Raw genomic sequence first — 24177 nt, 5'->3', positions numbered from 1 at the left:
AGAACTACAGGAATGGTGAGGGTGTTTTGACACCTCTAGCCCACGAAAATATAGTGATATTATCAATGGATTAGTTGTCCAGGAGGTCATATCATAAACACTTAAAGTGAAATTGTTTCACTAGAGGTACAAGTGTGAGGAGGCCACCATTGCTTTCTTGATATTTGTCAATGAAAAATCCTAAATGTTGCATGAAGATGATATTTTATACATGTATGCTGCTATACTTTTATATACAACTTTTTAAAATTTATACTCTACATTTAAAAACAATAAATTTATCAACACTGCTTTTGTAATAGCCATTATTAGAAAAGACTGTTTATTTAACAAGTATACATTTTCTCTATGTATGTTTCTCAGAAGTTGTACATGAGCAGACAGAGGACTTCACAGCATGTGTTTGTAGTACATCACCATTAGGTTAATATAATTAGCATAATTTTTTGTTTGTGTGTGACAATCCTGGATCTTTTTTAAAGAGTTGTTAAAAACCTGGGAAGATTTAAAGTTCTTAAAACAGAGTATTTAAAGGGAAAAAATTCACAAGTATTTTATAGGCATTGCATGACACTTGCTGGATTGCTACACACGAAAAAAAGACAAGGAGAAGTGAGAGCATGACAATTACAATGTTGGAAAATACCTGTTTTTTTAGAGAAATAGACTGTTGAAAAGCATGGACCAACATTTAAAAGGGAAGTCATTAATGAATGGATTGTTTCAGTGGATTTTATATCAGGCCATAGATAGAAAAAGTGAGTCTGAAATTGTGTTTCATTTTTGTAAGAGTACAATATTCTGTGATCATGTTCTTCAGTTATTCCGTACGTGGAGAATTTAATGTATCAGGTTTATGTATTTGAGGATATTTTACCTTAGGATTTTGATTTAGTGATACCACAGTGCACTGCAATCACTATACAAGTACAAGTTAACGCTTAGCAGAACGTAACAATTGACTATGTACATGAATCACAATACACAAATATGATTCTTGTTTTACTGATCTTGTTTGATATGCTCATTGTCACAATGCTGATCATCCCCAGTTGCTGGGAAGGAACGTGGACTAAAGCCAGCTCAAGCCTTTCTCTCTTCAAATGTCTCTTTATTAATTGCTCAGCTTTGGTACTGTGTTGGGTTCAGCCAGATACACACTGTCCTGTGCTGGTTTGGCTAACTCAGGAAGACATTCACACTCTTCTTTGTATTTTCATTAACTGTTTGACAACAAACATTCATGAAACCAATTTATCCATGCAACTGACACAGTCATTAAACTAAAACTAAGGCTGCTCTCTGGTCCCTTTTTTTGTTACATTCAGCTTCCTCTGCAACAGTGATGGTAAGTGGATTTTGTCTGAATTCAGTGGGAACATGTCTGTGTAAGAATGCCTAGAATGTTTGCAGAGGCAGGCACAGGAGTATTTTTACATGCATCAAACTATGGAAAATTTGTGAAAAGAGCCCAAATAGGGGTTTTTTTCCAGTGGAAGTTTGTCATCATGAGTCTTGTTCCTTGATCTTCTGCAGAAAAGAGTCTGTTGCCACAGTGTTATTTTTTTCATATATGAATCTTCAGTTTAAAATCTTTTGGCCTTTCTAAAGTCAATCAGAAAGGTTCTGTTAAGGTCACTGAGACAGACCTTACCCCTAGAACTAAGATACAAAGCTATGAGAGATTCCTAAAAGCAATATATTCCCCTGGAAATACAATCCCATTAGAATCTAATGTTCACTAATATGCAAACTTTGGTAGAATTAACTTAGTCTCTTAGTCATGTTCTCCGGTTCTTATATATATTTGCAAAATTACTGTTGCAGACAGAGCTGAACTGCACTCACGTGAACTTAATTTTGTCTGTTTGTCTGGGAATGGAGCTAAATTGTGAAACAGCTTAATGGACTTGGGGCTCATTAGGTTTTCATTATAAATACATCTCTATAATCAAATATCACGTAATTTTGTTACTGTTGAATTAATACACTTGTAATGGAAAACACAGTACATTTCTGCTTCAATAAGTAAAGGAGTCTGTTACATTTTGGTAAGTCAAACATAAATGCCACTGGTCAGAGACAACTGAAGCAAAGTTTTTAATGCCATTGGTTTATTCTGGATAATCCCTACGAACATTGTTGCGGCTAAGGTGCAACTATGCTTTTGGACTGAGACATATGTCTTCAAATTCCTCTTCCTCTCCAAAGCAAAAAAAAAAAGACGAGATTTCCCAAAAATCTCACAATATTTATAGCTAGGGTTTATTAGTGGAATCTGGTTTGCTTTCCTGTGGTAGGGATACTGAGTTCCAAAGTAGGAGAACATTGTCCAGTGTTGCCCTTCTAGCAAAGTGAAATGTTTAGGAATAAACATCTACTGATGTGTGCACTGAACTGATGAGGCTTGAGGCCGTGGAGACAGTCTTGGAATTCCTCTGTGAGCAACCATTGAAGTTCAGGTCCCTTGGAGCTGGTCTTTTCTTATGGCTGGCGTGCACACTGTCTCCATCGTTGGTGTCCAACACCACGGTCATGCTGGAGTCCATCCTGGACACAGCGTAGAGGCTGCTCTGCCGCGTGGGGTGGAACCTGGCTGCCTTCAGCTCCAGCTCCTCATAGCTGGACACCTCAATGAAGGGGCACCAGCGCAGAGCTCGCTTGAAGCCAGCACGGAACCTAGGAGGAAAGAAGCCTGGTGGAAGCCTGGGCTTGCAAGGCCCCAGGCCTTCATCTGAAAGCACAGAGTGCTGCTAGTGTACTCACTTGGCCAGTTATCCTGCCCCTAGGCCTGGGTGGGCTGAACTCAGTGGGAGTTTCCTTGACTGAAGTCAGAGTAGGACAAAAAAAGATAGTGGTAGCAACTCATTTCGGTTTGATTTTCTATATGCTGTCACTGCATTTTAACAGTGGTGTTTTTCTTATAATGAATTTCCTGTCTTTTGCCTCTGCAAAGTAAACAAACACCAACTTTCACAGAACTGTCTTCACAGAAATTGTTTTGATTTGACCTCTAATGAGATCTGCACCTATATTTTCATCTTCTTTCAGCAAGGAACTTCGTAACTTTTCTGCGAAGTGCCATCCCAATTTCCAAATTTTAATATCCCTTCTGTATTTCTCTCTAACAGGGATGCTTGTATGGTAATGAGTTAATGGCTAATAATTGTTCATGTGAAATATTTGGAAAATAATTTTTAATAATTAAGGGGATCCTAGAAAGTTGAAATCTGAATGTGAGTAATCTATAAACAGGCATTTTGAGGCTTTAGAGCATCAATGTTTGCAATACTCATACAGAGGCAGGGATTCACCGTAAAGACCATTGTTACATTTTGTGTGTATGCATTTCCAGAATAAAAGCTTAATATATTAATTAGAAAAGCAATTCTCTATGTATCTGTGTACAGCTGGAAAAAGAACACCTTTTCACCTAGACCTAAAGCTTATCTTTCTCCCTTTTCTTGCTCCTCTTGTTTTGTTTAAACAATCAGCTCTCTTGTTTATCCTGTCTGTAAGTTTTTTAGAGCAGTGATTAAACTACCACCGTGATGACTGCAGGTAAAAATTGAGATCAAGTGTTTAGTTAAAGTTAACAGATCTCACAGAAGTGACTTTTCTTTCCTCAAATTTTTAAGTTTGCCATGGAGTTCTCACATGATGACAACTGAGCAGGTAGGTTGCTATTCAGCATTCTTTGTTTACATGCAGTCCATATTTTGGAAAAATACTGAAAGAGCCTCTAATGGAAATGGATTTAGTGACAGGAATTGTAAAACCAAACCATCTTTTAACTGTATTACTTTTCTTGGCATCTTCCATCCTCTTTCTAATTCAGGGCATGTTTTTTCTTCATCTTGAAATAATGCTCTCTTTATCTAGATACATAATATCCTAATTAGCCTGGAAGATGATGCTGGGGATAGATGTTCTAACTCTGTCTGATACTAGATCCAGCAGAGGCATGAATTGATCTGACTCCCAGCAACAAGCTCTATTTTCCTATTTAATGAAAAGGAAGCAGATATTCTGGTATCTTCATTTCAATATGGAACTTAATTATAAGAGCACAGTCACCAGGACATCGTTCTTGCATCAAATTCTGAATAAGGTGACCTTTAGTATGTCTCAAAATATTAATTTTTCTTTGACTGTATTCTTTAATCCAGACTTTTAATTTTGCAGTTTCCAAGTGTCAACATAAACCACATCAGAGATACTATTTTTTTTATAAATTCTTTTGTAATTGTGCCATAAAAAGTTTTTGAAGAAAATGGGGTTGGTTTAGAAGTTTTATGGTGGTAACTGAAAAAAATGAGGCCTCATTTTTCCTTGTCTTTGATTTTGCAGACACTGGACACTTAGTGAAATCTGATTTCTGTTGAAATTAATGGAAAATTTGTCATTTGAGTTAGTTTTGTTCTGGCACGCTAAAACTTTACCTTGTCTTTAAACAGTTGTAAATGATGAAAAGCTCATCAGAAGGCAGAAGGTTCTATGAATTTAGTCATTGCCTTGTCTTTTTAAAAGATCATGAATGGAATTGTTGTATGTTATCCTCATCAAGAAGGATGACGCCGGTGTTTTTGCACCAATAAAAACTTGCTAGGATTTGTTCACTTCATTTTTGATTAGATTCCTTTTGACAAGTACTACATGATCTTTATTTGGGGTTTAGGAATACCATGCAATATTGCTATAAAGTTTGACAGTAATTAAACTTTGCACTGGCTGCTAAGTCAAAAGAGATTTAAAATAATATTTAAGATTACTTAATCAATACTGATTTGTACTGACTGACTTTGTGAAGTAATTAATTGTTCCTGGTGTTCTTTATCCAATAACGCTAGAAGAAATACTGGTGAATAGGATGGCCAGGATGATGTTTGTGTAGATCCTGGTCCTATAAATTGAAATGAAAGATTTGAGTCTATTCTGGAATGCAGTAGTCTCAGGCTAACAGGTGTCTGTAAAATGTCACCAAACTCAATAGGTGCAGTGCCTTTGAAATTCAGAGCATAATGTGTTGCTATCAAACACTACTGTAATTTAGTATTAAGTAATGAGAATGTAAATATTTGTATAATATTTATCAGCCAATTGCAGATCTTGGAGTGCAGTAGAAATTTAATGCTGAGATCTACAGAACACAGTAAATCACATTTTGTATTGCATTCTTCCAGCAAAACAAAATTGGGTATACAATTGGTGAACATACAGCTTGCACTCTATATCACTAATTACCATCTTCTTTATTTTTATATTTTGCAAACTAAAGCCATTAAAATGCTATAGGTTTTTTTAAAAAAATTTTTGGAGGTGTACATGGAAAGGACTGGTTTCTGAAAACTGCATTTTGCTCTGAAATTTTAAGTAGACCAGAATATTTACTGGAAGTCTGCCTCTGGGTTTGTGGGGCTTCTTTTCAAGTACAAACCTTAAGAAAGGGTTTTTTTTTTTTTTCATTTTGTTTTTTCCCCAGTAACTGGAATCTATTTAAGTGAAAATTCTGTGTCTTTTTTCCATTTAAGCAGTTTATGTTCTTGGTGAAGTTATGCACCTCATTTCATAACCAACTCTTACCTCTTATTAAGACAGCAGTAGATAATGGGATTGTACATTGTAGAGCTCATGGCAAGCCAAAAGCTGGCTAAATAGATTTGCTGAATGTATTTCCACCGGTTTAATTGTTGGTAGATCCCAGTGACTATGAAGTAAATGTGGTAGGGCAGCCAGCAGACGGCAAATGTCAGCACAACCACAATCATCATTTTTACCACCTGAAAGAAGTAAAAATGGTATTAAGCCTTTTTAGTTCGGGCTAGCATTTCGACATCCATTAATAATTTTCTTGTAATTAATTTTTAAAGTTGGTCAAAGGAAAGGTGAATATGCTTTTATATAGTTTTTCATTTTAATCTGAGTCTATTATTTTCTTCTTGACTGGAGATCCTCTTTTTCTGAAGAAAAATAGCAAGAAAACCTTTCCTGACATTATTTGTATTGATTTTTGCAAGTAATGTATTTGGCTATCTAAAATATCACTTCTTTTCTCTACATCTAACCATGTCATAAGGTTACAGAATGTTTTATTCAGACACCTCATTTTGGCCTTTATTGACCTTGCTGTCTATTTTTATTGTGATCTGCAAGTCTATTTCTTGTCCCCAGTTTTTAGATGTGATTTGAATATCTCTAGGTTGTAGGAAATGAGCAACTGCAGCATCCTGTGTAATTTCAGAGCCTAACAATTCCCTTGCCTGGTGATCCTTATTTGTTGTTTTCTGCGGGCATTGCAACATCTGTTAGCTGCCACAGTGAGCACAAATTTGTGCTCCAGTGAGCACAGATGAAGAGGGGCTCTGCTTTGTGCTCCAAACACGAGGAAAACTTGCAACTCACGTAAAATTTTCACTCCCATACTTCTCTTTTCAGCTATGTCAAATACTAGTCCAGCTACCATTTTCAGCACAATGTGTCACATGTTTTCACCACAGGTTTTCTTTTTGTAGCTGAAATGGAACTAGACATGATAGATCCATGCTGGGAAGTCTCTTGTTCATTTGTACTTGTGAATACTGAAGAATAACAGGGATCTCTATGAACAGTTCCTGTATTTTCCTCTGTACAAAGTTCCATTTCATACTGTTTCTAGTTTTACCAAGGGAAAAATCCAAAGAGCTGAAATTTGCCATACTTACATGTCTTTGGTTAATGCTTTTATAAAATTCCAACTAACATGATTAAATAATTTTGCGTATAAAAATGTTATGGTATCCTCCTTAACTCGCATTACATCTTCCTATGGGAAGCATAAAGCAATTTTTCATTTAATAGCTGGCACCAATTAACAATCTTTCTTGCTGGATGGGACTGTAATGTGCAAGATTTTGCTTATAAGAATGCTTATTGTTATATATATGCACTGATCATCATTTAAAGGCAAAAAAAGAGGCATCTGGCTAAATATAAAACATTTATAATAGTTGGTTCTTTTAAAGCACTTTTCACCAGTTAACTATACATCAGCCTGTGAGTAGGAAGATCAGTTTTATGAAGGAAGGCAACACACGCAACATGGTATCACTTTTACCTTTCACAGGTATGTCTGTGTATCTGCATCTAGGCATATATAGAAGTTTATGGGACTATATATGTGATTTATGGGGTAGGGGGGAAAAGGTTATGATTTTATGTGGACAGAAATTTCGGGACTAAACTATGTATGTGAAGTGATGCATAAAAATGTGTTGTCAAATCAGTCTATCATTAAATGGCATTGCTATTTCATTGCTTTCGACATAACTTCCACTGTTCTGCTGGGGACTTACACCTCTGCCTTGTACACATTGTATAGATAGAAGTCTTAATTCTGTAGTTTTACCATGTTACTTAAACTCCCTGTCATTGATTTACAGGTGCCCTTTGCTTGTTGTGTTTTTATAGATCTGTCAGGAATGATAAGTGTTACTTCAGCACCTTTCAGGACTTCTGTAATTTCAGAACACTTGAGAGTCTTCCTTATTTATCTTGATATTTAATTAGCAGGCCTTGCAGATCCAGCTGTGCATGTGAAATTGTTCCTAGAATTAGTCATCACTGGGATATCATAGGTACTGAATGAAAGGATTTTGTGTCCAAATTTTCAGAGTGTAAATAGGTCAATCTGTATTTACAGTTTACAGTTCATCTGTGCAGTGCTTGAGAACCAAAACAGTAGGGCATCCCAGCAACAAATGTAGCTTAATCTCATTGAGCTTAATCTGTTGTAGCTTAATCTGTGTCACTCATGCCCCAGAGATGCTAGAAATCACAGAATGAGTCCATGTTGCCTGTTTGGTATACTCAATTATGTAAATTTTTTTCCAAAAGAAAGTTGTTTGTCTTTTTTCTGACATCCAAATGTCTAGTTTTCTGTGAGATATTGAAGGGCAAAGGCAAGCAGTGCTTCTAGAGTCTACTTACAGGTTTCCTAAAGCTAATAAACCACAAGCTGTACGAAAACCAGCTTTTAGATTTCAGCTGCTGCACAAATTAACTTTGAAGGAATGAAGTTTCAGTTTAAATTACTATTAAATACAACATTTCAGATTTTCTTCAAGGGACCAGAAATCCCAAACTAACTTTTACCCTGCAAAGAAAATCCAAAATTTTTCTTGTCACAATTTCAGGCAATTCAGTTCTAATTTTGAATGTTTTAAGTTTTGAAATGAAAAATGCCAAATCACCCCCGGAGAATAAAACAAAATACTCATAGTTTAAAAGAGTAAGATTCGTATAAGGCTTTCTTGCTGCTGTTTCTCTCTGGAAATCCATGATTAAATATTAAGTCATCATCCTTCTGAAAGCAGAAATTTCTGAAGCAAATAGTCAAACTAGATAACAGGCTACAGATGATTTTAGATGGACATAAGTGTTTGATTTAATTTGTGAAGTAACGAGTCACTTGAATGACAGACAGTGAAGCACATTACATTCTTAATCATTCAGGTTTGCATGTCATTTTAAGTATTTATATAGTACAGTGCACTTATTGACATATTTCCTAGGAGAAGGTAAGTGATATGTTGTAAGTCTGTGTGGGGTAAAATTGTTGGAAACAGAAGGCTATTAAGGTTAAATTTGAAGTCAAATGCAAAAATTGTGAGAGGAATCAAAAAGACCTAGTCTGTTCTCATTTCATCATCTAAGAATGACTATGTGTTGGCAAAAATGGAGGGGAAAAAAAAGAATCAGGAGAAGGAGGGAGATTATTCTCAATGTCCTTTTCCCTTTCAGAGAGAGGCACACACTGCAAGGCCATACCTTGCATTTTATAGCTGCAGTTCTTGTCTGTAATGTTGGTCTTTGCAGTATAAAGTTTAATTTCTTGATTATATCAATAACTATGAACAGAAAGTGACTTCAAGGTCTTTAAACCCAGGGCACCTTGAGATTACTTGGAATAAATTCTGATGAACAAGTGCCTGTAAACCAACAGAGAAAGTAAATTAAACACGCCCAGTATGAATTTACCACAAAAACTTGATTGTCTTTTCCCAGTACACTGTGGTGTTTCATTAAGAAACCCCAGTGACACTTTACAGGTCCAGCTGCAGAATATAAAAACCTTCAGTTGTTTTTTGACTACTTAAACCTGTGACTGAAAAAAAAAATAAAAAAATCTCTTTTTAATAGGTTTGTTCTGTTTCGCTTTTTGAGATATTAGTGTTTTTCAGTTGCTTTTCCTTCTGTTCTGAGTTGCATTGGATTCATTAGAAAGGTTTTCTCTTGTGCATTAGGAAACATTTCTAAAGCAAGAAAATTACTGAATTCAGTTACTTAGCTTAAAATGTAGCTCTGTTCCTGCCACCATTTCACCATGGAGCTTTCCAAAATGTGAATTGCAGTCAAAATCTTTTATCCCAGTGGCACCATTTTCTCCTGGTGTTCTGTTCAATCTCCCTCTATGTATATTGTTGGCAGCATGACTGGAGGAAAGAGGATTTTTTCTAGGCAATACTTTTGTTCTAGGCAATACTTTTGTTAAATGAGTTGTACTGAGTCTCCCAGTTGTGCAACCTTCATGCAAGTCTTGAGGCTCGATTTGTAAATGTAAAATCAAAGTATGTATTTTTGTACATTGGTTTTCATCAACCAGTTCTGCTGACACTGATGCACTGCTGCCTATGTCTAAGAAAAACTATGTCTAGAAAAAGTTAATTTATGTGCTTTCTGGTCTTTATCCATTCCCTAAATCCTTTCTGAGTAAGAAGCATTCTTTCATTAATGAATGTAATGAGAAAAAAATGTATATAAAAGAGCAAAACCGATGTAAGTTCATTGGAATTGGAGTTTGCAAGTTTGCCTTTGCTGTGAAACATTTGGAACAGTAAAAGTGAAAAGGAACTAATAGATTCTGCTGCACTTAGAAAAACCAGCAAGTACATTTATTTTTCCATACTGTTTTTATTTTGCATGAAGAATAGCTAGAAGAGTAGTCTGGTTTAAGATGTAGCATTGAGAGCAGCCCTTGAAAGATTGGGAATAACATATACTGTTCTGAGAGACTCAGTTGCTGCTGGAGGAATACAGCAATTCACCTTGCAAGGCAATGAATTGCCAGCAATACCTAAGACTTGGACCCTGCAATCATTTCCTTTTCAATCTTCTCTGCAGCTCCTTATTGCCTTTCTAAGTCATCTTTGATACTGCTGCTTGTACAAGTACAGGAATTTGGCTTTTGATTTTATTTCCACTTATGCCACACAGAACAATTACTTTCAGAACTTTTACTCCTGGGTGTTATGCAGATATGAACAAGAAGCAAATGATTTAAGAACCCATGGAGTGTAAGAATGCCTTTGTTTACCTTCTCCTGGATGTTATTTATTCATGAACACTGCTTAAACGTAGTTCACAGATAATCCCTGGAGTCATAACTTTGGCCCTGTACTCTTGGGAGATGTAAAATACCACACTAACATTTCACAAAGTGTTTCTCCCAGCACGTTAGAATGCAGCCAGTAAATCCACTTCCCAGTCCTGGGGACATACATTGCACTTATGCATGAGGCACCAGAGAGAAAGGAACACCAATATGCCTTTTCTTCTCCATGATGCTTATTTGGAGTAAACTATCTCCCTTCTGCAAGAAATTTAGGATTCAAAGATAATTCTGCTGGCAACAGTACAGAGATGGAGCTGACTTCTGAGGTACCAAGTGCTTTGACTCACTCAGGGATTTTCTGTATTCTTTCAGCCCATAGGAAAGGATGGATTATCAATAGTTGAAAGAGATGCACATTTAGGAGGAGAAAGTATGAGAACGCTTGGAAGTCTTTCGGCCAGGTAAGGTATTTGCCAATTCCAATGCTCCAGATACTTTTAGTCTTCTGACTTATGTTTTCCATCTGTTTTTCTCAGTTACTTGAAATAAAGAAACTGTTTTTAATTTCAATTTGCATAATCCCTTGTTGCAAACAGAATTCATAACCATTTACTTTTTAGTTAAGCTCAAAAGTTCAAAAATATATTCTTGTCTAGAGTGAAGTAGTTTTTAATTAGTTTGCTTTCTTCCAAATTCCCCAGTGTGGGACTCCCCTCAAACCAAAGCAATTGTGACATTTTTTATGAATGGTCTTAGCTACTACTGGTTTAAATTATTTTCCCCCAAAGCTTCATAGAACACAGGTTTGACAGTGATTTTGAGTTTCTCTTAGCATGTCAAGAAATATCTGTTCCATTGCAAAGAAGAGGTAAATATTTTGCTCAGAGTTTTATTTTCCTTGAGAATGTGTGATTTTACAAGCATCTGACTGGGGGCAAGGAGGAAAAGTTTCCACAAGTTGTGTTACTTTATCTAAGAAGAGATGTCTCAGTTTCTCACAAGAGATTGTTGGGTGTTAGGCAATATGCTAATGTCTGCTACTCAACCTAAGAGAGATTTCTGTAAGCTAGACAGCAAGTAAAGGTAGGTGGCCTTGTATCATTGTCTTGGTCTTAAGCATTGAGTGGCATAAGAAGTTTATGTTCTTTAGAAAATGACTCTGAGTGGTTGTTGTGGGATTGGCATTATTGGGCATGATTATCCACCTGAGATCTAGTTCTTGGAAAAAAGTGGAAAAGCTGATTGAGTGCTTTTGTGCTTAAGATTCATACCACCACTTATTTTACAATACTTTCCTTCTTTACTGGGAGTGAATGATGGGGCAGAATTCATTTCCCTGCCTCCAACCAAATATGCGATTTGGTGTGGGGGGAAATAAAATAATCGTATCTTTTTTTTTTTTTGCTAATGGGGTAGTTAATTCTCAAGTCCACTTTGACACAATTCTGAAAGTTTTCTGGAACCTTTAATCCTCATTGTAGGCTCAATGTTTAATTTTCCATGTAAGACTTCTGAAGGAATGGTACTAGTGAATGTTCTCTTTTGAAAATTATTCTTATGTATTGGACACTGCAATAACCAACTAATGCTATGATGAATTATGCCAATGAATTATGCAAAAGTTGCATACCATCCTACTTGTGTTTTACTTTATGTGGGCTCCTTATAATGAAACCTGTCCTCCTGAACCTAAAATGAAATGGGTACCTTTTGTTATCTTCACAATAGGAGCACAGACTCTTGTTTCATATGGAAAGACTACTGTTTGAATTATTTTATTTCCACCTTATTCACCTAGGGTAATTAAATAAGTGATTTATATAATTAGAAGCCATTTGAATGTTTACCATATTTCTTTAGAATTTTGGCACAAGAAAATAATGAGAAGTAATGCAGATTGTTTCCTACATAGTTTGAAAAACCTCTTCTCTTTTCTGTTGATAAGAAAATAACTATGAATTATTCCTGAACTGTACTTATTTAAATTGCCTGGCAAAATTCTGTTACAGAAAAACACAGTTAAAGCTATTTTTTAGTTGCCATCCTAATTATGCATTTGCAATGGTAATAGCATCTTCTCTTTCGAAGTCTGAAGAAAAAACTTTTATTACCACCTAAGAAAAAAAAAGGGCAAAAAATTTTAATATTGTTCCCCAGTCCATTTTCATTTAAATTGACTTCAAATGAAACTGGTAATGTCAGAGATATTGAGGTTTATATTTTGAATTTCATGCACCTAGTTTATTTTTGTCATTCTTCAAATGACTGTACAAGGTTGTGAATTTATTAGAAGTAGACTTGTAACTCCATACAGAATATTTTGGAAATACTTGGTCAATAAAAAGTGGTACGTGCTCTGGTCAATCATTGGTGAAGAGTATCAGGAGTGTCATTATCTTGACAAGCATTTATTTTGGTACAGACAAGCAGTCCTTCAAGTATTAAAGTATCCACATGCTTGGCCATAGTGGTCAACACATTGGTCATAATTGCACTGGTTTGATACTCCTGTGGTATTCCAATTTGTGGAATAAAGTATAAGCTGACCCATGCCATGGTGGTTGAAACTGTTTCCTAGGAAACCTGCTTTAAAACCTAGGGAAATAAATTACTTCTATCCACCCCAGAAAATGAGTAATTAAATAAAGGTGCTTTGAATAGGTTGCAGTACAGAATTATTAATTCTAAAGAATTATATTCTTGAGTTAAAGGATTAGATTTGTTTGGAGAAGGCATTAATAGACATAACATAGACACCCCTCTGTGTGGAGGTGTGTAGATTTCTGCTTTAACTCAGAAAAAACCTGTGCTGAAGTTACACTTTGTTTTGACATGAAGAGCATCCTGTAATGAATGCCAAAGTGTGTGGGTGTAGTACTGGAACTGCAGTTATGTTCTGCTGAATATACAGGTCTTGGCTCTGCAGTCCTCCAAAATGAGTGATCTGCATCAGATTTCCTGGGCTTTCCACCACACAGATGCTTGGCAGTGTTCTGGAAAGCTCAGCAGACTGAAAACTCATGCTAAAATTAATTTGTTCATGACTTCCCTACAGGGATTTGATGAGGAAGTGGCTTCTTGTGCACTCTCTCTCTGTATATGTGTATGTGTGTGTGTATATATATATATATATATATTCACAAATGTGTTTTTATGCACCCATGTATACACAGGAATATTCATGTGATCATAATTTAGCAAATGTAATGGGATAACTTTGACTGCAGATTAGATGATACAATAAAAGACCTTTTGAAGTTTCCAAGGTTTGTTTATATGCTGGTGAAATATAAGTTATATTCTTATGTATAACTGAAAGAACACACTTTGTCCTGAATGTGGGATTTTAAGGTTATTGGTCTGGAGGGTCAGGTCCCAAGCTTGAACTTGGGGAGAACTGCAAAGAAGAAGTTAAGTCTATCTTAAAAAGCCCAATTCCATATTTGAAAAATGAAGATCATAATCTCCATGTTGAAAATCTGAATGTTGAAAAAGAGATACTTGGCTTTCATTTCTCTTTCTCGTAGGTATCTTGGTTTTATTATTAACAAACATGTATCGTTGAATTCAGCAATGCATTTGAAAACACACTGAGCTCACTGACATTGGAGTGAAGCACTGTTGAAATTTTTTTCTGTTAACCCAGTGTTACTTCCATTCTTAAATATATGAGGCACTAGTAAGCAGAAATTTTTGCCCTAGGACTGTGCCTAGACTTTATAGTTCACATAAATTTTCTGCCAATAGTGATGGAAAATATAAAACTAATGAGAAACATCACAGCAACTGTAAGTGCACAATTTTGAGCCTAATCACTGACCATGCAGAACCAGTCTCTTAAATCTGCCCCTGACCTGGAGATGTTGCCAGCTGTTCTATAGAAAAAGTATTGACCAGAAAACTTTGTCAGTAAATATGTAAACTGGCAAGGCTTATGCACAGTATAAAGCCATTTTTAGTATTTACTCTGCTTTTACTTCTCTGTGATTGCTGCTTGAAGCATGGACGATGGGTGTGGAAAGATGTGTTTGTTCACAGGTCTTAGCTGAGTTTTAGGACCTTGAGGCAATGAATGGAAGCTGATACTGCTGCTGAGTGTTCTGTAGCTATTTGGAGATAGAGAGCAGAGAAGAGCAATAATTCCAATAATTTTGTTATATTTCACTGTGTCAGTAATGTTCAGAGAATGAGCAGGAGGATGTCTGATTTTATTTCTACCTCAGTAGGAAATCTTGTTCAAAGTTATGGGCAGATCATTAAAAAGAGAACAAATTGCTAGGAAAAAAAAAACTTGAAAAGGAGAACAGGTGAATCCTTTTTTTTCTGAAATTCTAAGACCATAAAACAGCACTGTAAAAAATATTTTGTGTTTAACATGCAATGACAGTAATTCTCCTCTACCTTATGCCCCAATTTTTCCCTAGGCAATTTCTAAGCATTTGAAGAGTGAGACTGTGAAATAGAAATTATGATTCACAACATTAATAATTACTTTGCTCATTCCCTACATTTTCAGTGGGTTTTCAGTCCATATACTTGGTAATAGAAAGAGTTTACAGAACTTTTTAAAACTTAAAAACCAAATATTATTGATTATTCTGCCTCATCCTAATGGAAAAAAAAAGGTGCCTCTTTTGTGTGTATGTGTTTAGGGAGGGGGTCATACATTGTAATTAATGTGATGACTGTGCAAGAACTTAATTGTAAATGAAGAGCCTAAATCAGGCTTTCATGTTAGTATTCTGTATTCTTGTGGAGATTTTTGATAGCTATGGGAATATATTACTGATCAAAATAGTAACAGCTATCTTACTCTGCAAGTATTTTCACCAGAAAGATATTAATGTGATTTTCTGACCCTCCTTACCCTTTTCAAGTTTTTCTTAAACTTAGAGAAAATAAGCTTTAAAAAAAGTCCTATTCTGCAAACTTTTGACGGCAATAGAATTACTTGCAAATAGAGACTTTGACTTTACTGTTAATAGCAATCTGGTGAGTCTGGCAGGGTATTTATCTTTATGATTGTGGAACAACTCCTCAAAATGTTGGTGGAGCACTAACATTTGCAGTTGTGTTCAATAACCTTGTTAATGACCAGTCCTGGCTCACACTTGCAGAGCCATGGAGAAGGGCAGCAGGCAGGATAAGCATCTGTGCTCTGTGGGAAGCATGTCACATCTCCTCGTGTAGCTTAGTCCATCTACATTGTTACAAACCCAATTTTAGGCGTGTGTAGCACTTTGTGAAGTCAGGCTTAGCTTCTTTAGGATTGGTTTGCATCTACCGTATTAAGAAGGCTATTTCATACTTCCTGTGAATAGTCAGAGTTAAGGATATCGTAGTGAGAGGTGCCCTGAAGCAGAATGAGAGGAAACCTGTCTTAATTATTAATGTTTATAAGTAATTTTACCTGTTACATTTCACTACTGAGCTTCATTTGGGAAACACTTTCCACTGGAAAGGTAGTTGAGAGAAAAAAATAATTATTGAGAGTATTTCATACTAATCTCTCTCTGATCTGGGGTATATTCTCTAAGTATCAATCTTGAGATCTACCTAATTTAATGTATTAGGAGTTTTGTACAGCAAAATAAAGGCATACTGATAAATTTGATGACAAGACACTTCTGAGCAACTGTGCTGCTGCAGAAGTGAGAAGGAACTGTGAGGTGGAAGAACTGTGGGAGCAGAAATGAAGTTTCACAGTGCTGTTCATATACTTTGCATGGTACCAGTAGTGATTGTGTCCCTAGGTGGGGTGGTGGCAGTGACAGATATCACAGAGCAGATAGGAACTGCAGGACTGGTACTGTGCTAGTTTTGATGGGTTGTTTTACACTGTACTTTCACAGCTATGATCATACTCAGCAAAATTCTGGGATTTGCTCAATTAAGGACTGATAAAATTATCTGCTGTGAATTTGTTTGCCTGTTGTGAACAAAAGAGGAGGAGACAAATGTTATTGACTCATTATAGCAAGACCAAGTCATCCATTTCATGAAAGGAAAAAAATGAAATATTAGGATGTTCCAGATGAGGCATTCTCAGTAGAGAACAGGGAGTTACCCCTGTGCACGACCATGGTGACACTACATTGCTGGCATTCATTGTCTGGTTTTGGTCACTTGTTGCATAAAGATGTTATATAAAAGAAGATCAGAAGCACTAGTTTCATTTATGTAACAAATGTAAACAAAGACTGAGAGAAGAAATGGACATAAAAACATCTGTAAACATGACACCAGAGAGGGATGTTAAGTAATTAATTAAGCTAACTGAAAATAACGGCATAGAGCTGTCTATAAAGATATTTAGCCTGGAAAACTGAACTCTATGGTTTGTGAGATTTTTACAAGATGGAGGTTTAAGATGATATCAAAGGATTTCTCTAAGAGTTTTTTGTGGTGACAGGCCTGAGGGCTGGTTCCTGTTCTGTTTTCATTTAATGTTTTACCATTGAAAGAACACAAACTGATGCTCAGTGAATAAGTGGAGAAAGCACTGGACAGCACAGTTCGACATCTTCCAGTGTCTGGCAAACAAGGGATGAATTTGTTTCCTAAAGAGCCTTTAAAACCATCTGAGAATTCCTTCTTCCTGTTTTCTTTTTCCTTATGTTAAGTAAGAAATGTGACATTGTCAAACACAAAACTTTCCATGACTCATTGATATGAAAATCTTCAAAAACATTTAATTTTGAGAGTAGCTTCACAAAATCTGACATACATGACTGCGTGATTATAACCTCAGAGGAGACTGACTTAAAAGTATGAAATCATAAAGTCAGACTAATCACCTCAGAAACTTTTTGGTCACTTTGTATTTTGCTTAGGGGAAACACAATGTATGAGCATAAGCTGCCACTTTGGTATTTTTGTTACACCCTCAGTTGCCTGAGGAATTAATTTGGGACATTTCTATGTAAGGACTGCAGTCTTTAAAAAGCATCTCTGTTTCTATTGACTGTTGGCTGATAACAGAGCAGTGGAGTGCCCAAAAGTGGTGCTAGCTGGAGCGAGTTGTTCTTCAACCTCATATTACTAAGCTTTTTTTCTTTTTGAATGTGCTGAACAATGATTGCTAAATTTGTCAATGTGGCTGCACTCAAGTACACCTGTGGCTTTCAATCACGATAGAGCTTTGGCCAGCAAAGTGCTCACAGTGCATCAACATTTTGGATAAATGATAATTTAACTGTAGCTGTATGAAATTTCAGCTAGTCAAGCCATACAGCCACTCACACATTACAATATAAGCCATAGTGCTATGACTGTTAGATCAGTGAGATCACCTCTTCTTAAAATAGCATTTATTTCTCCAGCTTAATGTTCTATGTTAGCTCTCTTCTAGTATTTATTTAGTCTGTTTTGTACTTTCTGCAAAGTCAAAGAGAAGACACATTTACAGAAGATGTGTATCGATGGACCAAAAAATTATACAGCCCCCTATTTTTGGCAGGAGATGCACAGTATTCCTGGCCAATTGAGCTTCTGCACCTCATTACCCTACAACGGGATGGGTAGGTTGTTTCACATATCACTTGCAGAAATGTAAGATCAGCTAAAGGGAAGAGGTGTGTCTGCCCACCATGGCAGTCATTCCTGCCTGGGTGCACAAGCACAAATGAATCTTCAAGGTGGAAACACTCGTGTCCCATGAATAAATAAATGATGAGGAAGGCACCATGGCAATGTAAGTTCTCTTCAGCAGACTGCTGTTGCATGGCAGGTTTGGGTGATCTGTAGTCCTAGACTGTATGTAGGGTGAAGATGCCTTCACTGTACATACAGGGTGTTCTAGGATTTGCTTCTCTTTGCACACCTAAACATGTCTAGTGAATATTTGGACATATGTGCAGCCTTGGTAAACCATTACCTGAAAAAAGACCATAAAATTGTGTTTCTTACTGTCTGACTTTTAAAAACTAGTCACAGGTGATGTTTCAGTGTATATAAGGGCATCAGCTGTCAAGATTGGGCTTTCCCTTGAAATCTGTAGTACAAATTTGTGTAGAGTAGTTGACTGCAGAGGGGGATTTAATTGAATTTAGGATAATCAAATTATATTTACTTCCTGCTGTATTAAACTTCTATTTCCTATGTCATTTTGAAAATGGCATATAAATATAAGGTAGTGGAGACTACAGTGCTGGTTCCCATGCTGGGATAAGCCAGAAGATGGGTTGCTTAAATAACTGGTTTTAAATAACTGACTGAAGATTTTAAACTTACCATGTCTTTATGCAGTCCCATGAGGAAGCAATTACTTTCCAACCTTAAAGAAGTTTGAACAAATATGTAGGATAAAAGTGAAGTTTCAAGATGGTGTAGGAAGTCACATGCAAGAAAAACCATTGGACCCAGAGTATCAAAACATTTTGTTTCACATGGCTGGATGCAAACTTTCACAAAAGTTTTTATGAATGGAGCAATATCTAACCCTAGTCTGTCTGTCTAGGCTTAGTGGTTGCTTGTTAACTAGAAGGATCTCTGATTTTAGAGTTAATTATTGGCTATCATCTGATCTGTGAGTTCATAGTGTAATATTTCATCACCAATTTATTTTGAATAAGCTTTATATTATGAGTAGAGTCTTGTTTTGTCAAATCTGTCAGCCCATAATTAATTCAGTATTTCAAGAGTTTTGATGCCGTACCGCAATGTTTTAGGCTTTGACTTCTTGTTTTTTTTTGTTTTTTTTTCCTTTTCTCTTTTTTCCTGCCTCTTCTCCACAATAAATTACTCCATAGAGAAGCAATTAATCTTCTTTTTTTCTGGTCTGACCTGTTTGGCTACCTTTTACTGCCAGCAAAAGTATCATTATTTCTAACTAGGGCTTCTCTTTGTAAAGTGTGGTATAAAATACATATTAATGTGTTTTCATGTAATTTATTCATATGTGATAAGGAAATAAAAAAGGAAAACCTGCATTTTTAGTGGCACTGAAAGCCAGTGAGAAGTCAGGAGTATTTTTATGGCTACACTGATATGTAAAAACAGGAGCCTAAAGACATAGGACAGTTCCTTCTGAATCAGACAGCTGCACATCTATCCTACTGTTCTGTCTCAGAGGCAGTAGAAGGTGCTGTTTACCCCATGAACCTGGCAATTTTCCATCTTCTATTTTCCCGATACTGTCCCAGCACCCAGGATTGTATTAAAGAGGAGTGCATCTCTGATCCATTCCTTTCAGTATCTACTTGGACATTAGGGAGAAATTTTGGACATCAGGAAGGATTTCTTCATTGAGAGGGTTGTCAGCCATTGGAAAAGGCTGCCCAGGGACGTGGTGGAGTCACTATATCTGAGAGTGTTCAAGAAATGAATGGACATGGCACTTAGTGTTGTGGTCTGGTTGACAGTGGAGACCAGTCAGAGGTTGGACTCGTTGATCTTGGAGGTTTTTTCCAACCTTTTCCAACTCTATGATTTATGAATTTATTGCTTGTAATTTTTCTAAAACCTTTCTGAAATCTGTGAGATCATAAGCATCTGGCAGAAGAACCTCTCAGATGCCCTTTAATGACTTTTAAATTACGCTTTCTTAAAGTGCTCTCTCTTCTACCAGCCTTGTGCTCCTCTCCTATTAGTTCTTGCGTTTCAGGATTTGGTGATCAACAGTTCTTCAGTCACTTTATCCACTACCTTTCTCTAAACGCTGACATCTTGTCCCTTGGCCTCCTCATCTCCAAACTAAAAAGTGCAGGCCATTTTAATCACTTCATAAGTCCTTTGATCATTTTTAGCTGCCCTTCCTTGGACTTTCTCTAAATCTATGAAAAGGAGGGGAAAGAAAAAAAGAACAAACCAGAGAAATATGTGTGAAGTGTTCATATAGGAGTTCTCACAGAGGCTGTGAAAAGCAAGCATATGGGACTTTTTTCTCATTTTATATTCAAAGTTGAGAAAAAGAAATACATTGAAACAATGCATCTTTTAATCAATCTTCATTGCTAAAATAAATTGAGATGACACCTCAAGCTGTGTTAGGAGAAGCAGAAAATGCAGAAGTATAAGTGTGGAGGAATGAAAATTACTGAAAAAATGCCTGGTGACATACTATCACAAAGTAACAGTCATAAGTAAAAGGAGAACAGTAAAGGAAATACAAAAGTTAAGGAGAGCATTTTCTGCTGCTCTGTATCTTCCCATTGTGGCCTGACAATAGCATCTTCTGATGAGATAAACGTTCTTTTTTCAGCAAACTGTTGTATCAGAATTGTACCTCTTGATAAAAACAATACTAAATGATTTTACTTGCAGTACATAATTATTCCTTCTTATGGTTTAAGTAAAACTGAAAGAATGATTGGAACTTTTTAGATAGCAAAAGCAGGGTGTGGAGACGACATCTGAGAGCAAGGATTTGCAGAAAAGAACAGAAAAGAACAATAAAGAACATTTTGGCCTAGCAAATCTTATAGTAATATTATGAGACACTTGTACAAACTTGTTATGTGTGACACCATTGAGACTATAATTCCATATTATGAAAATAGGAATTGCAGGAGAAGAGATGATGTTCAGCTGGACATTAGTCAGTCTCATGCCAGGAGCTTTAAGAAGAAGGGATAATGGCTGCAAAGTCCCCGCATGTAGCAAATGTTCAGAAGTTCAAAAGACTGATACCAGGCAGATTTGAATGGGACAGTCCCTGAGATATTTGAGCTGTGTGTCAAGGGAAAAAAAAAAAAAAAAAGGGTTTTGTAGTTTCATCCAGTCCTGAATTTCTAAATATTTGGTCTTTGACCTTACAGATACTAAGCATGACTGTATTGTCCATCCTACAGTGTGCAGTGTGAAATTCTTTGAATCCTTCATCCCTTAATGATGCTTTCAGGATTGCCCAATCATATATATGAAGTGATGAGACTATCTGTTGAAGTACTAACAACTTTGTCAAGTTGTTCAAATCTTTTGCTGGCAAACATTGTTTCTTTTAAAGGTCTTGCATGAACTGTTCACTACCTTCTTAATATTAAATACTATTTCAAACAACCCTAATCAGACACCTTTGTGTGCTGTAACATTGCCTGATATGAAACAGTCAGCATTTTATATTTCTCCTTCATTATAAGTGCATAGATTTTCCATATGTCTTGATACCTATATACTAAATAGCAAGAGAAGCAGATTATTTCTTTGCCTGAAAGGGGCAAAGCACTAGCTCTGTTATGAGAGGCAGGCTGAGTTATGGCGTTATTTGGATTCCAGTCTGTTAGTTCCTCTCCATGAATAACCAATTATGATTCATCTTTCCAAATACCAGTTATTTCATAAATCCTGTTGGAGAGCACAGCAGTGTAGCTAAAGTGCTCTCATGGAGCTCTACCCATAAAGTCACTGATGCAGTTATAATATATCTGCACATAATTTAATTCCCTTGTTGCATGTCTTGAAGGTATGCATCTCTACTCTCACATTTAAAATCCTTTAATTAGGGATGTTTTTCCTTGTCTCTTGTATATATTTAGAATTCTAAACAGGTGCTGTTTTTAAGGTATTCAAGGGATTTAATTGGGCTCTCTGTTTCATATAGTAAAAGCCAGATTTGGTCTTCAGAGACCTCTAGTTTCTATGTCACAAGATGATTATTTTACTTAGTCATTATGATAACAGGTCCTGAAGTTCTGGCATGTCCTGGTTCTGCAATAATTTAATAATTTCCCTTCCACATTTGCTTTTGCAAGATGTGTCTGTTACAGAAAGTGATTTCTGCAGTGTCCTGAAAGAAATGAAAATGTTAGTGTTCTCCAGAATTTGAAGGAGATCTCGTGTTCTCTCAGGACCCAATATGCCCCACTCTGCTGTTGCTGCAGCCCAGTAGCATATTCCACTGTATTCCACTGTTCAAACATATAGCAACAGGAAGCAAACTGAGCAACTGAAAATGTGCTCAACATTGTGAATTAGAAATTTGTATTAGGGTACCATTTTTTCAAGTCTGAAAGGTTAAATACATTTTAGTATAAAAAATTGTGTCAGAAATAAAAATGTAGAAGGCTGTCTTACTAAATAAGAAAAGTTAGGTTAAGAAAAAGAATGTTGTAGGAAAGAAACCTTCATTGCACTGCAACATTAGGAAAACTGAACTGGAGATAGTCGAATAGTTCATAAGCAATCTCAAGTCTAGTTAGTTTAAGCAATACCTACAGTGAAAGAGATTGAAAGAAAATATCTGGGAAAACTTGTTTGTATTTCTCACAATAAAGTTATTGTTTAAAAATCTGATTTATATATTACAAGCAGGCTGATCAGTGCTTATCTCAAATATGCATGGACCTTAATCACCTGAAAGTTATAGCAAGATTCGCTTTTGTTTCAGTAGGATAATAATCTTACCTAACAAGAGCTAATGGTTTGCTAGCCCATTGTTCAAAAGTCAGTATCTTAACTCTCTGAAGGCTAAACTTTTTTGCCTTAGCTTCCAGATAGCAGACACAGTGTGTGCTGCTACATGTGGAGTAAGAAGTTAAAACCCAAATGTTTCCTTTATTTAATGACAAACATTAATGTTATGAAAAGAACAGCCAGTAAACAGAGAAGACAACTTGTCAAACTTAATCAAATTTTGTATTGAAGCTGATCTCTCATTAGTGCTCTTTCAAGTGATTTGGTGTTTCTGAAAGAATTTACTGTGATATGTTGCAACACAATTGCAGATGATTTTATAAGTATTCACTTAGTGGGATTTACTGGAACAGTACCTTTCTCTTAGCTTTGAGCTGCTCATGATATTTGTTGGACGTGTCCCCTGGTATTTCTCCTCCCCAGAGGGTAATTCCCACCATGGAATAAGTGATGCCCATGACGAGCAGTGGGAAGCAGTAGACCAGCACAATCACAATAACATGATACCTGCAATGAAAAGATATTAAGGTGGTAAGTGCCTTCAGAGGAGCTATACCAATGGAATGGGCTGCTAGAAGTCAAGACTTCTATTTTAGCACAAAGCATGTTTTATATTAACTGGCTAGTTCTTGATGTTTTCACTGTCTTTTTGAAAGTCTGGAATTGCACTGCAAATTTATGTACATTTTAATGCATGTGCTCTAATGCTGAGCTTGCACTAGTATATTATGAGTGACTCTATAGTTATTGTGATTAGTGACTACAGAATAAGGTGGGTTTGTCCATAACTAGCTGAGTTGATTTAATTGCACAACCAAGTATCATGAGGGAAAGCTAGGCATTTGGCGCTCTAGTCTGGACCATAAAACAAAGAGGAAAGTAAGTATTTTAGTGATATATTGATGCAAAAACCCTGATAAGAGTCCTATCACCCACTGTTCTTCAAATGGCAGATCTGTTGCACACAGACAACACAAATCTGCAGCCTGTGTGCAATATAGTCACCACTGCTGATGTCAGCACTGGGAAAACAAAGATCATTTCTTTTGCCTTGTGCTAGTTCCTGGTTAAATGTCAACTTCAGATGAAATCCTAGTGATTGATAAGTGAAGGATCCCCAACTGTCACTGAGAGTGACCTTCCTGCCCTAAAGAGAAATGTCTGTGAATGGCTCCTAAAGTGATAAAAATTATATGTGACTAGGATGTCTTTCACCTGCCTCATAAAGAGCAAAAGGTCAAATTTGATTCCAGATAGTTACACAGACTTTCAGCCTTGAATGCAATGTTTTTCTTAAATGTCAGTGATGACATGAAAGGACAGATGCCTAAGTAGCTACTTATTCCTAATTCTACCAGAGGGACAAATAGGATATATTTAATTTAATTGACTGATATTCTCACTTTCAGAAAGTGGAACCAGTTACAGGTTATCCAGTTTTCTCTTTTGGACTAATA

The 24177-nt window shown here is 36.2% G+C and overlaps 1 protein-coding gene across 1 annotated transcript in view; it reads right to left on the bottom strand.

Moving 5' to 3' along the window:
* Nucleotides 1-291: 291 nt before the first annotated feature.
* TACR3 (tachykinin receptor 3) overlaps nt 292-24177 on the bottom strand; it is a 38330-nt gene continuing 14444 nt past the window's right edge. The window contains exons 3-5 of the mRNA XM_066549013.1: nt 23077-23227; nt 5584-5780; nt 292-2679 (exon numbers count right to left, since the gene is read on the bottom strand). Of these exons, the coding sequence (XP_066405110.1) occupies nt 2364-2679; nt 5584-5780; nt 23077-23227 (664 nt within the window). The 3' untranslated portion in view covers nt 292-2363. The remainder of the gene's footprint in view (nt 2680-5583; nt 5781-23076; nt 23228-24177) is intronic.

This window comes from Molothrus aeneus, chromosome 4, assembly GCF_037042795.1.
Source record: "Molothrus aeneus isolate 106 chromosome 4, BPBGC_Maene_1.0, whole genome shotgun sequence".
In the NCBI taxonomy this organism is placed as follows: domain Eukaryota; kingdom Metazoa; phylum Chordata; class Aves; order Passeriformes; family Icteridae; genus Molothrus; species Molothrus aeneus.
The sequence above is the reverse complement of the archived record's forward strand: the minus strand, read 5'-3'. Positions and strand labels throughout refer to the sequence as shown.